A 16,065-nucleotide genomic window follows, 5' to 3' on the forward strand; every position below is an offset into this window, starting at 1 on the left:
TCGGTAACCACGAAAATACTGTCATTCATGCTGTTCTACAGGCGCCACCTGCTGGAAGAGAGTGAATTAGGATTTTATTCATATTCATATGTATTTATAGATAAATGTGTATTAAATTGGAGTCTAAAGATTTGATAGTTCACAGAGTTTGCTCACATAATATACTGTATACAGTATATTCTTTACTAGTCTAATAATTGTTTTGTAATTCACACTCTTCCAAACCTTTAATAATAGGGGTAATCAGGTAAACCATTGTAGTCTTAATTCCAATCTCAGTTGTGCTTTCTTTAAATATACTGTTTGTTAAAATTTCTCCAGTGTTACCAGTTATGATCCATAACATAATAAGATTCATACATGGGTGTAATGGTCACACGATCAAGAAGAAAACACAATGATCCAATCAGAGACTGAATAAATCTTACATTCATCAAAAACTCTGGATTATTGAGGATGACAGGCGTAGACAGTGATTGCGTTTTAAAATGGAAACACAGTAGTATAAGTGTGGCCTCAGTGCTGGTGGTCCAGTGTGTTTATCTTGTGGTTCGTGATCTGCAGGTGGACGAGTGAAGACCTGGAAGAGACGGTGGTTCATCCTGACCGACAACTGTCTGTATTACTTTGAATACACCACTGTGAGTATCTCTGCTGAATTCAGCTTCTACCTTGTGTTTTACTGTTATCTCACTGGTTTCCACTGCTTCTTCTGTCGTTTTGTTCAGGATAAAGAGCCGAGAGGAATCATTCCTCTGGAAAACCTCAGTATTAGGGAAGTGGAGGACTCTAAGAAGCCTGTAAGCTTTCTCATCTGCTTACATGAGCATGCTGTGCATTTTAAAAAAGTTGTAACAATTATTATTATTATAATTATTATTATTATTATAACATATTTATTTAAGCAATTTTATTTTTACACTTTTTAAAATAATTTAAGATTATATACTTCTATATTTTTAAGAAAAGTAGTTTGTTTTAGTCTAATTTTTATTTTTTCATGACACGTTTAATTATCATGTGCTATTTTATTTTAGTGCATTTATTGTTTTATTTGAATAAACTTTTATTTTATTATTTTATGTTCTTCATCTTATCCCCCGTTTAAATATGTATTATTTTTATTTATTCATTTTTATTTAATAAATGTTTTTACCTTGTTGTATTCACCTTAAGCCATCTGATTATCGTGTTTTTGTATTTAATTTAATATTCATTACTCATTTATTTTAATTTATACAGTTTTTATAACACACACATAAAATTTAGCGCTGGGCAAAAATTATTGGCACTTTAATAGCATCTAAAATAAAAGTTTTTAACATGATATGTGTGTGAACTGTGTATATTTATTATGTATATATAAATTCACAAATGTATGCATACATTATAGAAAAAGTATATTATATTTAGATATATAATATATATGCATATGATACAAATTATATATACATTTAAATTTGTATACAACAAAAAGTTTTGCATAGTTTAGTTTTTTTGTGTGTTTGTCCTTTGAATGTTTTTTCCTTTTTTAAATATTTCCCAAATGATGTTTAACAGAGCAAGGAAATTTTCACAGTATGTCTGATTATATTTTTTCTTCTGGACAAAGTCTTATTTGTTTTATTTTGGCTAGAATAAAAGCAGTTTTTAATTTTTTAAAAGCCATTTTAAGTTCAAAGGTCACAGGTTTTTTTCTGATAGTCTACAGAACAAACCATCATAATACAATGACTTGCCTAATTACCCTAACCTGCCTAGTTAACCTATTCAACCTAGTTAAGCCTTTAAATGTCACTTTTAGCTGTGTAGAAGTGTCTTAACAAATATCTAGTAAAATAATATTTACTGTCATCATGACAAAGATAAAATAAATCAGTTATTAGAAATGAGTTATTAAAACTATTATGTTTAGAAATGTGTTGAAAAAATCTCTCTGTTAAACAGAAATTGGGGAAAAATAAACAGGGTGGCTAATAGTTCAGGTGGACTAATAATTCTGACTTTAACTGTATATTATATAAGACTTTATATTATAACAGACTTTTGTTTTGGATATGATTCATCATGATTAATGTTTTACTAGCACTATTACAAATAATAATACATACATACATATATATATATATATATATATATATATATATATATATATATATATATATATATATATATATATATATGTGTATGTATGTATTATTATTTGTAATAGTGCTAGTAAAACATTAATCACGATGAATCATATATATATATATATATATTTAAAAAAAAAAAAATATATATATATATATATATATATATATATATATATATATATATATATATATATATATATATATATATATACACTGGCGATCAAAATTAGAGAACAATTTATAAATAATTGAACAATTCTGAAATAACGTCATCTTCACTGCTCAACAGTTGAAGGAGTTTTTGTCCCGTCTATACCATGCTACCAGAACACCTTTTCCACAAAAAAACTAAGGCATTTCAACAAAAAACATTATTTTGCAGAAAACACACTGATCAAAATTAGAGAACACTTTCAGATACCTCCCAGTTATTGGTGTTAATCTGGCACCTGGTGCTAATTTCACCGATTATCTGTCAACCCCTATTTACCTGGCAGCCTAACTTCCAGTTTCACTGACTCTGCAAGATGGTGGGCCATTCTAAAGTGACTGAAAGCCTCCGGCAGAAGGTTGTCCAGATGAAAGCCAAAGGGATGACTCTATCAGCCATAGCAAGACAAGCTGGTCGTTCCAAATCTGTTATTTCAAGAATATTGAATCTTTACACCATCACAAACTCATTCAAGTCCCCCAAGAAGGCTGGTCGTCCACGGAAGACAAATACAAAAGAGGACAGGATACTGCGGAGGATCTCAATGGCCAATCGTTTCCACACTGCAGCTGGAATTGCTGACCAGTTCAGCGCTGAACAGGGTAAAGATCTATCTCGTCATACAGTGTCTCGACATTTAAGAGCATTTGGACTGAAAGCCCACTCTGCAGTGACCAAACCTCTCATTAGCAGGAAGAATCAAAAGGCTAGACTAAGCTTTGCTGAGGAGCATGTTGTGTGGACAGAGGAGAACTGGTCCAAAGTTCACTTCAGTGATGAAAGCAAGTTTAATTTATTTGGGTCCGATGGGAAACATTATGTTCGGCGAAAAACTGAACCCAAAGTGTGTAAAGAAGTCAGTAAAAAGTGGAGGAGGAAGTGTCATGGTTTGGGGTATGTTTTCTGCAGCAGGAGTTGGGCCTCTTATACAGCTACATGGCAGAGTGAATGCAAATGTTTATCAGAACCTTCTTCAACAACATATGGTTCCTTCCCTGCGTTCATCACCCAATCAGCCCGCAGTATTCATGCAGGACAATGCTCCATGTAACACAGCAAAATGGGTAAAGCAATTCCTTGAAACTGAAAACATTGAAATAATGACATGGCCTGCCCAGAGTCCTGAACTCAACCCAATAGAAAACCTCTGGAAAATCCTTGGCGACAAAGTTATGGCCAAGAAACCCACTACAGTCACTGAACTGTGGAAGAGACTGGAAGAAGAGTGGACCAAAATCACACCAGAGCAGTGTGAGAGACTAGTGCTGTCCTGTGGCCGCAGATGTGCTGAAGTCATTCAGAGCAGAGGCCTGTACACTTCCTACTAATTGCTGATTGTTGTAACCTTCAGAAAAAATTGCTGTAATCTTTTTCCATGCTACAGTCATTGTTGTTCTCTAATTTTGATCAGTGTGTTTTCTGCAAAATAATGTTTTTTGTTGAAATGCCTTAGTTTTTTTGTGGAAAAGGTGTTCTGGTAGCATGGTATAGACGGGACAAAAACTCCTTCAACTGTTGAGCAGTGAAGATGACGTTATTTCAGAATTGTTCAATTATTTATAAATTGTTCTCTAATTTTGATCGCCAGTGTATATATATATATATATATATATATATATATATTTTTTTTTTTAAATATATATATTTGTAAAAGTATTATTAGTAACATTAGTATGTTTTGTTTTTGATGAAGTCAGTCTACTCGATGATCTACTCGATCATTTTCAAATGTGTTTTTAGCCACTTGGATTTTGTGCTGATTTTTTCAATTTGTTTTGATTTCCACACAAAAATTATGGTTTGCTGAATTCTCTAGTTTTATGAAACTTGTCAGGAATGTGGATTAAGTGTGTGTGTTTGTGTGTGTGTTTGTGTGTGTGTGTGTGTATGTGTGTGTTTTCACAGAATTGCTTTGAGCTGTTCATCCCAGACAACAAGGATCAGGTGATTAAAGCGTGTAAGACTGAAGCTGATGGTCGCGTGGTGGAGGGAAATCACACATTCTACCGCATCTCAGCGCCGACAACAGAGGAGAAAGAAGACTGGATCAAGAGCATCAAGTCAGTTCATGAAATCATTCAGCATTATTACACTTAGTGGACAACTCAAGACCAAATACAGCTTCAGCTGCATCAAAATGATTCTTCATCAATTTACAACAAATCAAAAACAAAACATTAAAAAAAATTTCAATCATTTTTGTTGTTATAAATTTAGCTGAGATATGAAATAGTTTTTTTATTCAGTATTTATTCTTAAGTATAATTAGACATTAGAATGAATTCAAAATGAAGAATTTTTGCAATCTTTGTAATTGAAATAATATACAGTCGGTTGATATCAGTGCTTAATTTGTAAATGAATAATTCCTGGAACAAAACCAGGAAATTAAAGTTACCGTGACCGACATCCACTACACATTTTCAGTTTTCCCTGTTAAATGGTGATAGCGCAAAAAAGGGCATCACTTTTCTGAACGGTCTTTAATTATTTTGTGCCGCATAAGGTTATAGGTCGATCATGGATAATAAAAACATATAGCTACAAACCTAAATCGTATGAACAATCACTAACTCAGTTCACTTCATTATTATGTGTCAAGTGAAAAAAAATATATTGAATGACTCAGTCAGTCTAATCTACAAGAAGAGCCCACAGTTAGCTCATTCGTCAGGTTTTCTGGCTGACTTGAATTCGCTTTGCTTCGGTCTCCTGTTATCCTGATCCATTAGCGCAGTTTCATCTTCACTATGCCATTACTTATTTTCTCTGCTCACTGCGCACAAAACAATCACCAACCAATGAGAGTGATTGTAAACATAAGAAAGCCGATTGGCTGAAAATATTGTTGAGGACCAATAAACATGACTTGCCTTAACTTGTGCATGGTGACTATCGTCATGTGCACACATGCACACAGGTAGGTATTAACCACGCACAAGTTAATGCCGGATCAATTAAAATAAATACCAGAACGCAAAACACGAACATCTGACATTTTCCAGAACAGGATCCGGCAAGATCCGGCTCAAATTAAGCTCTGGTTGATGTACTTAAATTGTTAAAATCAAAGTGAGATTAATAAATTAACACAAAATCTGGGTAAAAAAAACAAACATTTTATTTGTATTTATTTATATTCTGAATTAAATGAAATATTTTCCAAGTTTTGTTTATTCTAAGATTTAAAGATTAGAAAAAACTGTTAAATTAGCAGCTATAATTACAATATCAATAAATACTAAAGTTAATATTTTCTGTTTTTGTTTTATAATTTTACTGTCTAAACATTCAGAATATTGATAAATACAATACAAATTTAAAGATTAATCACAATAAAAACTGAAGAAGTCAGAAGTATAAAAAATGAATACATAAAGTACAAAATTCAGAATATTGATAAATACTAAAATGTATATTTTAATTAATTATTCGCTGGATTTTTCAATTTTTATGGATAAAACATTATTCAGAATGTTGAAAAATACAAAAGTTTTGTTTACATTTTTTTTAAAAACTAAATCCAAAATATTGACTCAGAAACGATTAGATTAGATTAGATTAGATTCAACTTTGTCATTACACATGTACAAGAACAAGGCAACAAAATGCAGTAGAATGAAGCCCAATGTTGGTTTCGAACCTACCACCTGCAATGCCCAACACATTGAGCTAGCCGATCAGGCATTTTTTAATACAGTGCCAAGCACTGAGCCACCGTGCTGATTACAAATAAGCCTATTATAATTACTAAAACTTAAATAAAAAAAAAAAAAACAATAAAAACTTGAGTCAGCAGTATAAAAAAAGAATTTGCTAAATAATAAATGTTAAAATGAGATTAAATGCATTTTCAGTTTATTTGTTTTTTATTTTCATTCAAATTTTACTGGATAAATTATTCAGAATATTGATAGTTATTTTTAATCGCATATTTGGTTTTATGATTGGAATAAAGTCTGAAATGTTTAGAAATACATTTATGTAATATAAAAAAAACACTTTCAAAATATTGCTAATCGCTACACTGTAAAAAAAGATCTGTGATTGTGAAATTCATAATGGGATGTTGATTTCTGCTCTGACGACTTTTGCTGTTCAACTCTACAGTTTAACAAAGTGACTTTTATTGACATTTAGTAGTTTGAAATATTATAAAGCAGCGATCCATTGGGGGGGGCAATGGGTGGGTGGGTTGGGGGGTGTGTTTGGGGGCTGAAACTCGTAGTGCGCTCGCAGCATTCCTTATTTAAAAAAAATGTTTTATTGTATTTGCTGAACATTTCCAGTCAGATGCATAACAAGTCTTACAATATTACACATTTTAGCATAAGCTCGCAGCATTCATTCAACTGTGTGTGTCTGGTGCGAGCGCGTCATGCCGTGCACCACCATTGGAAACAACAAACTTTTAAAAATGTTAAAAAGGTTACGCTTCTTTAAAAAGACAGTTACTATCAAGTTGCTAAATGAGACTACAGGCGGTGTCGGAGACATTATACGTCATCGAGCTGAACTGGTCTAGAACGCAGCTCGCTTGTGTTGGGCATTTGGATTTATCTTTGATTTAAGTAATTTCATGAATAGTATTTTATAGTTTGTAGTATTTTTTTTTCTTATTGGGAATTTATATTGTGTGTAGATAAATCCATCACTTGTAAAGACTGTCAAGACAGAATAATTTGTTGATCCTTTATTTTAATTAAACCATATTATGGGGATACTGCTTACCAGTGCAGTCTGTCTCTTTCCTGCTCTCAAGTAATGCAAACGTGTGACTAAATGTGTAAGTTATACACATTTCAACGTGATTAATACATTTTCCATAGTTTTTTTTTTTTCTTCATCTGAACACATTTAACTCTGTCATAACTGCAATATTTACACTCTTCCTTGAAATGTATAGCATATGTGACTGTATGGGCTGCTTTTCGCTGTACTTCGTGACCAAAAGTATTAAATGTTGTTCTGTGTCCATGATGGAACTTGCAGTCACTGAATGAATGTGTGAATATAAAACCAAGTTTACCTTAATAACTAACACTTTCACGTTTAATTCTTAGCATTCAGTGTCCGCAGTTTAATAACCATATGTAACTGTTTTTGCTGAAATCATTGCTGCAATCAAAAACGAGTAATGTGTATGATTCAGCGAAGCGTGAGCTCACCTGATATAACATGAGAACTGCAGAGTCCAGCATTTCTAATTAGGTCGTCACTTCATTCAGCTCCCTTTTAGCCAAAGACATCTGCAGTTGGCATTAAAGCAGTGTGGTGTACAGTAAAATTTAAGTTAAATTTGGCATCCTACCGCACAACATGACTTGTTTACTATTGTAGCCTGTCTTTTTTGCAACCGGGGACCAGTGTGACGTCATGTGTGACGTAGGTTGGTAATTGGTCTATAGACTTGTCCCTCACGCCTAATTTCTGTCATCTAAGGTAAGCAGGCTGTATGCACGTGAGTGATACACTTATTTAAATGTGTCTTATGGTAATACTATGTAGGCACATTTACACATACAGTTTTAAAACTTTCACAACAACCGTAAAGCAAAACAAAATGTATTTCCCACATAAAAACTATCCAAAAGGCATGTAGGTCTATATGTTTTTGCGAATTTATTTGTTTATAATATATAGCATGGATTATAATATAATAAACAGAGAGATTAAATCTTTGTCACTGACCATATTTCTCAGCTTGAAAAGTTGTCTGTAGCAGGGTGGTGTTGACATCACAGGCGAGCGCCCTGAAAGCACTGTAGTCCGTTTATAGCCTAATGTTAGCTTTTCAATTCCTGCGTTTGCATTTAAGATCCAAAACTAATAAAAGTTGTATTTTTGTGTGAGGATTATCCGGTTGGACAAAACGTGTAAGTGTAATGAAGAGTGTTTGAACACAGAGCTTATTATTTGCATTCTTCGAAAAGCCTACGGGAAAATCCTATGGATTATGGATGCTATCCTATGCTAGCAGCCGATTCGCCTACATAGTTCCTCCACTCTATACGGTCATTTTTCAAAATAAAAGATTTTCAAAATCAAAGATCATTCAGACTCAGATAATAAATAAAACAGAAATAATTAATGATTTAATTACCAATTGATCCATGGCCTGGCCCGGCCCATAAAGTATGTTTCCCCCACAAGTCCAAAGACATGTGGTGTAGGTGAATTGAGTAAGCTAAGGTGATGGATGCTAAATAATCCGTAGTGTATGTGTGTGAATGAATGTGTATGGATGTTTCCCAGTGATGGGTTGCAGCTGGAAGGGCATCCGCTGCGAAAAAAAAACTGGATGCTGGATAAGTTGGTAGTTCATTCCACTGTGGCGACCCCAGATTAATAAAGGGGCTAAGCCGATAAGAAAATGAATGAATGTACATTTTTATTACAAGGTTTTTGCAGCACACAGTACATCACCAACCCAGACAATATATCACTTTAAATTATTCCAAAATCTTCATAAAAGTCACTTTTTAAAACTTTTTACGGTATTTTTTTTTATTTACGGTTTTTTTTATTTATTTATTTTTTAAAATAAACTCATTTTCTCATAACTTTCTCCCGATGTCCAGATCCGCCATTAGCAGAGACCCGTTCTACGAGATGCTGGCGGCACGGAAGAAGAAAGCCTCGTCTTTAAAGAGACAGTAGAAACACTTCAGCCTGAACATGGACCTGGAAAAAGGGGCGAAATCTCAACGGAAGCCATAAACGCTGGACTGGATTGTTTTTTTTATCTCAGGAATGAAGCAGGTGGTTTTTCTGGGGAAGTCTGACATTAGTGTTCATCATCTGGAATCAGCGGGTCTGACTGATTGTGGCATCTCATCCTGCATTTCTGTGCTTTCATACCGATAAATGCTGACTCCGCACCTATTTTTACACTGCTATGTACTGTAAATATTCGGGAGGGTCGTTTTTGCGATTCATTTATCTGCTGTCATATTTATATATATTTTTTGGTTGTTCTTGGATAGACTTTTTCATGTTTTGCCAAAGTTAGTCTTTCAGTCTCGATGAATTCTGAAGTTCAGTTTTTAAGTTGAATGCTGTTTATTTGGCTTAAACAGTATTTTGTTTTATTTTGATCATCATCATCATCATCATCATCATCATCATCATCATCATCATCGTTCCTTTAACTCATAGGTGGCCTTTATGAAAGACTGAAATCCAGAAACATTTCAGTAAGTTTGCTTTGTATTTATGGAACTCTGTCAAAACGAAACTACTGACTTGAGAGCTTATTTTACTATGTTTTGTATTTTACAAACTTTAGTGTGTTGGATGACTGAACGTATCAGAAATCCCCCCTTAAAACAGTTTTCTTTTTTTTTGCTTTGTATGCACTGGTAATTTGAGAGAAGACTCTTAAATATTAATTTATCGACGCTGTACATATTTAAACGTATAGGTTGTTTTATTTTTTATCGTCCAAATATACTTTGTGAAAAGTAAACCGGGTGAAGAAATGGTTTTGACCTGCCAAGTTAAGTTCACCATTGTATGTAATCTTGTGCTTACAATAAAAAAAAGTTTGAGCTTTGCTTTTTAAATATTATTTATTGATTTATTTCAGTTTCTGAGGATTGAAGAGAAATATGCTGGATAAGTTTGGAGAAAGACGGTTGGGGTTTTTACCAAGGTAAGTTTGTGTTTAGTTAGAATTTTAGGGCTGAAGAAGCTGGGTTGGTTTTGTGGTCTTAGTAATTTGAGCTCCATGTTTTATTCTGGGTTAGAGATTGTGGTGGAAAAATTCATTTTAATTATTACTAAAACATTAATTTTTATAGAACTTCTATTTCTTACTAAAAACATCACATATTAAGAAACATATTCATTCAATAAGTATAAAACCTGGGAGCCATATTGATCCTCAGAGGAGGAATGCTCTAAAGCAGAGATGCCTCTACACTGTAACCTTTGATTGTCACCATCCCATCTGAGAGGAGAGTGAGTATGATGGAGAAGGTTGGGGCAAATGCCTTTAACACAGAGATTGTCATTTCTAGTTTGATGTAACCTTTTTTGTTTTATTGCTGAGCTACAAAAAAGCAAACTGAAATTGTTTCAACAAGGTATCTGCGGGGAATCTTAAAAAGTCTTAAATTAAAAAACAAACTTTCAGGCCTTAAAAATTGGCTGAAATATTGTCTTGTAGGTCTAAAATCATTGTAAACGGGTCTTAATTTACTTTGGTAATGTAAAGCTACTCAGTCGATCCAACCACCATCAAATACATCTGAATAAAACTTTTTGGACAGTCTGTTGTGCAGACATTTAGTTTTTAAAGAGTTTATGTTGTTAATTATGTTTAATAGTTGTGTTGCAAAAAATATATGTATATAACCAGGGTCTGCTTGTTTTGTCACATTATTTAAATAATGTGGCTAAGAAATAACTAATTTATTTATTTATTTGAAAGGGCAAGTAATTTTTTTTCCTTACGGGCCATTAAAAAATCTTTAGCGTTTACCTCTATATAAGTCTGAAATTTCATTCTTCATGGTCCTAAAAAGGTCTTTAAAAGTCTTTAATTTGACTTTGTGAAACGAAATTCGTACGAATTCTTACGAATTAGCCACTAAACTGACAAAACGTAAAATACTTACGTTTTCTCGTGAGATCAGGCTGTGTAGGACAAAGTTTCAGTCAACGTCATTTTCCCTCGAGGGAAAGTCTACAGTAAAACTGTACGGGTCATTCACATATCATATGAGCAGCACTTCTCACAAAACAGATGCTTTATACACATAAATACTTGTGTATAAATGTTCATTACTAACCTTTCTCTGAACATGATTTGATCGTAACTGCAGATCAATGTAACGTCTATTTTACGGTATATAAAATAAATAAATATATGAACACGTACAGACTCTCACGTTTGTCAGTTTCTCAAAAGATCAGGTTTCAAAAGCACATCAATATAATCAAGCGCAAGTTATTATCATCAGCTCAAGAAGTTTATTTCAAATATAGATGCATGAGCACAAGCAAGAAAGCGAAACCGCTCGCACTTTAGACGGGGTCGTAAAAAAACTACGGGGCAACTCTTGGCTTTGTGGCTGTTCATAGACTCCGACAACAAGGTTTGTTTGAGCTCGAATCGACCATTACTCGTTATTATTTGTATATATTATTATGGTGTCATTTCTCGGCTGTGTATTTAAAACACTCAGTGGAAACGGGCCGAGAGTTTTGATAGTAAAGTCAATGTTTGCCAATTGAGTTTGATTGCATTATCCTTTTAAGCACAGGCATTTTAATTTCCCTATTAGTTTTAGACGTGTTGGGGGACGTGTTATTCCTTTGTCAAAGTATGAGATCATTGGATTCCATACTGTATAAAAATGTTTAGTGGATCCTCTGAGAGTATTTAATTTTCTCCAATCTTAAAAACAGCATCATCATTTCTGTTTGATTCAAATGAGTTCAACCATTTTTATAATCAAAATCACCTTATTTTATGTATCTCCTGTTCAATTAAAGCATAGGAAGCGAGCTGAGGAAAAAAATCTGAAAATTTGCTTAGAAACTATTGGAAATACATTTATGTAATATATAATTACTAAAAGTAAAAAAAAATCACTATGAAAAAAAAACACTTTTAAAATATTGCTAAACGCTACACTGTAAAAAATATCTACGATTGTGATTTTCATAATGGGATGTTGATCTGTAGACTTTTGATGTTGAAAATTCAATATATCACTTTAAACTATTACAAAATGTTCATAAAAGTCACTTTTTCCAACTTTTTAAGGTTGAAAGTTGTCAGATGAAAGATTAAGGTCACATAATGTGATACACAAGCATATAAGTTTTTTTATTTAACCAAATACAAAAACCCATTGAGATTAAGATCTTATTTACAAGGGTGGCCTGGCCAAGAGGTCTGCAACACCTCACAACACAACAGCATAAATAATAAAAGAAATCAATAAAAATTAAATTTCCAATCAAGCAATCTTCTTCTCTGAGCCATAAGACACGCGAAGGCATAAGCGTCTTGATAATTATTGGACACGACTATGCCTTTTCAAGTACTCCAAAAACAGCCATTTCAAAACTAGGCCTAATGTCTTATTATACGCCTTGAACAGAATTTTAAACATAGTTGTCCAATAATAAAACCGTCTGGGGCATGCCCAAAACATGCCAAATCTGCTTTAGAATGACATTGCTCACGTGTGTCACTTACATTTGCGTATATGGTGTAATATTTAGACTGATCTTAAGTTTTTTTTTGTTAGATTAGTTCCAGTTTTGGCTTTGGTACCGATTAATCTAATGTGAATGCACAAAAATATTATTGCATATACAAACATATATGGAAATAGATTTCTTTTGTATTTATAGCAGTATGTGTGCATTTATACATATGTGCATAAATAAACATGGTACACCTGTATATATTGCGTAAATGCAAACTTTCATCTTGTTATGCGTTTAATCGTTTGACAGCACTAGAATAAACACGTATAGTGTAAAAACCCCTTTAACAAAGCGGACACAAAAGTGACCAAAAAAAAAAAAGGTCTCAGAGCTGTAAAAATCAAATAATCACTCCATCACAAATGTTTCAGTCTCTTTATTCTTAAAAATGACAAAGAACACTGCGGCTTCATACAGTACAGATGTTTTTGTCTATTTTGTGCGTTACATGACGTGGCTTTAAGGCCTCATTTCACCTTTTAAGAGCCACAAACATGTTAGTCTTTTACTAACTCTGGCACTCCTGACGTTTTAATCCAGTTAAATGCGCTTTTTTAGGAAAGAATCTGGTCTCAGTTAATCAACCTAATAAATAAGCAAATACTTTTTTTTTTAAATGCACACTGACACCAAAAATGAAAACATGCTCAGGAAATGTGGAGAACCGCAGCTTTTTATTACAAAACCAACAGTGCTTTTCAACTTCTGCAAACACACTCAAATGTTGAAATAATACTGCAATCATTCTGAATAAGTCATTACAAGGGTGCTCAAATCCACCTCGGGTTTGTGTTTGTTTGAAGCTCCCCTAAATTCTCTTTTTTTTTCTCGCTGTAATATATTAAAATAGCTCATATGCTCATCATTGTATATGATATTGGGCAATATTACAGGGTGTTTAACAGATGCTCATTTGCTAAATGATCGCGTTTCTTGTGTGAAAAACAAAATGTAAATATAGCTTTTGTGTGTTTTGTATAAACTTTCCTTTTAAGACACTCTCAGAAATAAAAATGTTGTCATCGGAGCATTACCTTTTCTAAAGGTACACTTTTATACCCATCAGGTCCACATTTGTACCTTAAAAGTTCATATTTATACTTAAAAAGTACAAATGTGTACCTCATATTGCCTTAAAGGTACATTTTTGTAAATTTAAGGTAGTGTTGCTCAACCACGTTCCTGGAAGACAACCAGCCCTGCATATTTTGGATGTCTCCTTTGTCTTTCACACCTATTACAGGAATTTCATTCTCTGCTAATGAGCTGATGATCTGAATCTTTATATGGTTAAGGAGACATGTAAATGTGCAGAGCTGGTTGTCCTCCAGGAATGTAGTTGAGAAACACAGCCTTCAATGTGCAAGTACAAATTTGTACCTCATATTACCTTAAATTTATAAAAATGTTCCTTTAAGGCAGTGTTTCTCAACCACGTTCCTGAAAGACCCCCAACACTGCATGTTTTGGATGTCTCCTTTGTCTTTTACAACCATTACTGGTCTTTTGCTTTGATCTGATGATCTGAATCAGGTGTGTTTGGTTAAGGAGACACGTGGGTGTGCAGAGCTGGTGGTCCTTCAGGAACATGGTTGAGAAACACTGCCTTAAGGTACAAATGTGCACAAGTATAAATGTGTACCTTGTGTTATCTTAAATTTACAAAAATGTTCCTTTAAGACAGTGTTTCTCAACCATGTTTCTAAAAATACAATCAGCACTGCATGTTTTGGATGTCTCCTTTGTCTTTCACACCAATTACAGGTCTTTCGGTCTCTGTTAATGAGCTGATGATCTGAATCAGGTGTGTTTGGTTAAGGAGACATGTGGGTGCGCAGAGCTGGTGGTCTTTCAGGAACATGGTTGAGAAACACTGCCTTAAGGTACAAATGTGCAAGTACATGTACAAATGTGTACCTCATATTACCTTTAAATTTACAAAATTGTTCCTTTAAGGCAGTGTTTCTCAACCACGTTCTTGGAAAACCACTAACACTGCATGTTTTGGATGTCTCCTTTGTCTTTTACCCCCATTACAGGTCTTTCGGTCTCTGTTAATGAGCTGATGATCTGAATCAGGTGTGTTTGGTTAAGGAGACATGTAAATGTGCAGAGCTGGTGGTCCTCCGGGAACATGGTTAAGAAACACTGCCTTAATGTACCAATGTGCACCTATAAGGTACCTTTTGAAAAGGTATCACCCCAGTACCTTTATTTTTGAGCGTGCAGTCATTCTTGATAGTTGCACTTGTTTCAGACAGTAGGAAATGTGGGCTATTTAGAAAGTTGCTTCAATTCAATAATGAATGCGGTGTAAGATTGCTAAAATGCTTCTGCTGTTTTCAACCATATAAAAATAAGAGCAAGTAGAAACGGAAAGGTTTTTTTTTTAACAGCATCTTATTAAAGTGACAAAATTGAAATGTTTACAGAAAAAAACTAATTAAATTAACTAAAATATTTACATACTGTATAAATGTCAAATGCACAGCACATCAAACTGATGGTCACACGTTCATTGTTGCTGTTTGGCATACATGTCCATCACGCTGGTTTACATTACATTTCTCCTTCTAACAATGGGTTTGTTAGAGCAGAATCAATGTGTTTGAGTAAAACAACACACAGCAGATTAGTTTGTTTAGATGACTGATGGAATTTGCTGGAAAAAACCTCTTGATTCCAGTCAATAAAGAGCATTTAGAGACCATCAAAATCTGGAAATGACTTGCGCAGCTTCACCTTCGCCTGGAAAAAGTAAAATAAAATAAAAATAAGATAAAGGGGAAACCACACCACCCTTCAAAATAACCATTTTCTATTTGAAAATTTGTAGAAAGTTTTCTTTATTTCTGTGAGCCAAAAGTGAATTTCCACCATCGTTACTCCAGTCTTCAGTTGCATGATCCTTCAGAAGCGAAACATTAAGCACAATAGTTTTCAACATTGATGATGTTTTTAAGCAAACATTTATACAGTTTTAAAGATTGCGTTGATTTGAAACTGTGTAATGTATTTGAATTACCACTAGAGGGCAGAGCACTACTGAGGGAAGTAAACAGACTTGCAGTAAAGTCTTGACAAGACAAACTTCATTAAGATGCAACTTCAGCATTTCTAATATTACGTAAGATTAAAGATTTGAACATTTTGATAATTCTGCAAAAAAACAACAACTGATGTTCAATCTGGTGATAATCCTCAAGCAGTGACTGGAAGTTCCCTAGAAATGTGATCGAGTCACTGACCACAAAATAAACTCAAAACAGACGGCAAAAGTGAGGAACTTCTTCCTGGAAAGAGAATCTTACACTTTCATGAACTGATTCTTGGATCAAATCTCAGGGTTTTTGTAGAAAGGATTTCAACATGACAAAATTTCAACATTCAGTAGAGGAGAAAAAGTTTGTAACTTAAGATACATTTAAAATGGGCTGAATGTAGAATTCAGAGAGCTGGTTATCCCTGGGTTATATGTTTAATCATGATGTA

General features: G+C 33.7%; 2 protein-coding genes across 5 annotated transcripts in view; one reads left to right on the forward strand and one right to left on the reverse strand.

Annotated features, from left to right (window-relative positions):
- The window catches only part of cyth1b (cytohesin 1b), a 133,550-nt gene extending 123,649 nt beyond the window's left edge, over positions 1-9,901 (forward strand). For 3 of the 4 annotated variants that reach the window (XM_056469251.1, XM_056469250.1, XM_056469252.1), the window contains exons 10-13: positions 565-641; positions 729-798; positions 4,250-4,406; positions 8,928-9,901. In XM_056469251.1, coding sequence (XP_056325226.1) covers positions 565-641; positions 729-798; positions 4,250-4,406; positions 8,928-9,006 — 383 coding nt within the window. In that variant the 3' untranslated portion in view covers positions 9,007-9,901. Of the gene's footprint in view, positions 1-564; positions 642-728; positions 801-4,249; positions 4,407-8,927 lie in introns of all 4 variants that reach the window. The other variant, XM_056469249.1, reaches the window with a different exon arrangement.
- A 3,033-nt stretch (positions 9,902-12,934) lies between these two features.
- LOC130238476 (CDP-diacylglycerol--glycerol-3-phosphate 3-phosphatidyltransferase, mitochondrial) overlaps positions 12,935-16,065 on the reverse strand; it is a 54,211-nt gene continuing 51,080 nt past the window's right edge. Inside the window, exon 11 of the mRNA XM_056469509.1 lies at positions 12,935-15,321. The gene's annotated coding sequence lies outside the window, so the exon portion shown is untranslated. The remainder of the gene's footprint in view (positions 15,322-16,065) is intronic.

This window comes from Danio aesculapii, chromosome 12, assembly GCF_903798145.1.
Source record: "Danio aesculapii chromosome 12, fDanAes4.1, whole genome shotgun sequence".
Taxonomy (NCBI): Eukaryota; Metazoa; Chordata; class Actinopteri; order Cypriniformes; family Danionidae; genus Danio; species Danio aesculapii.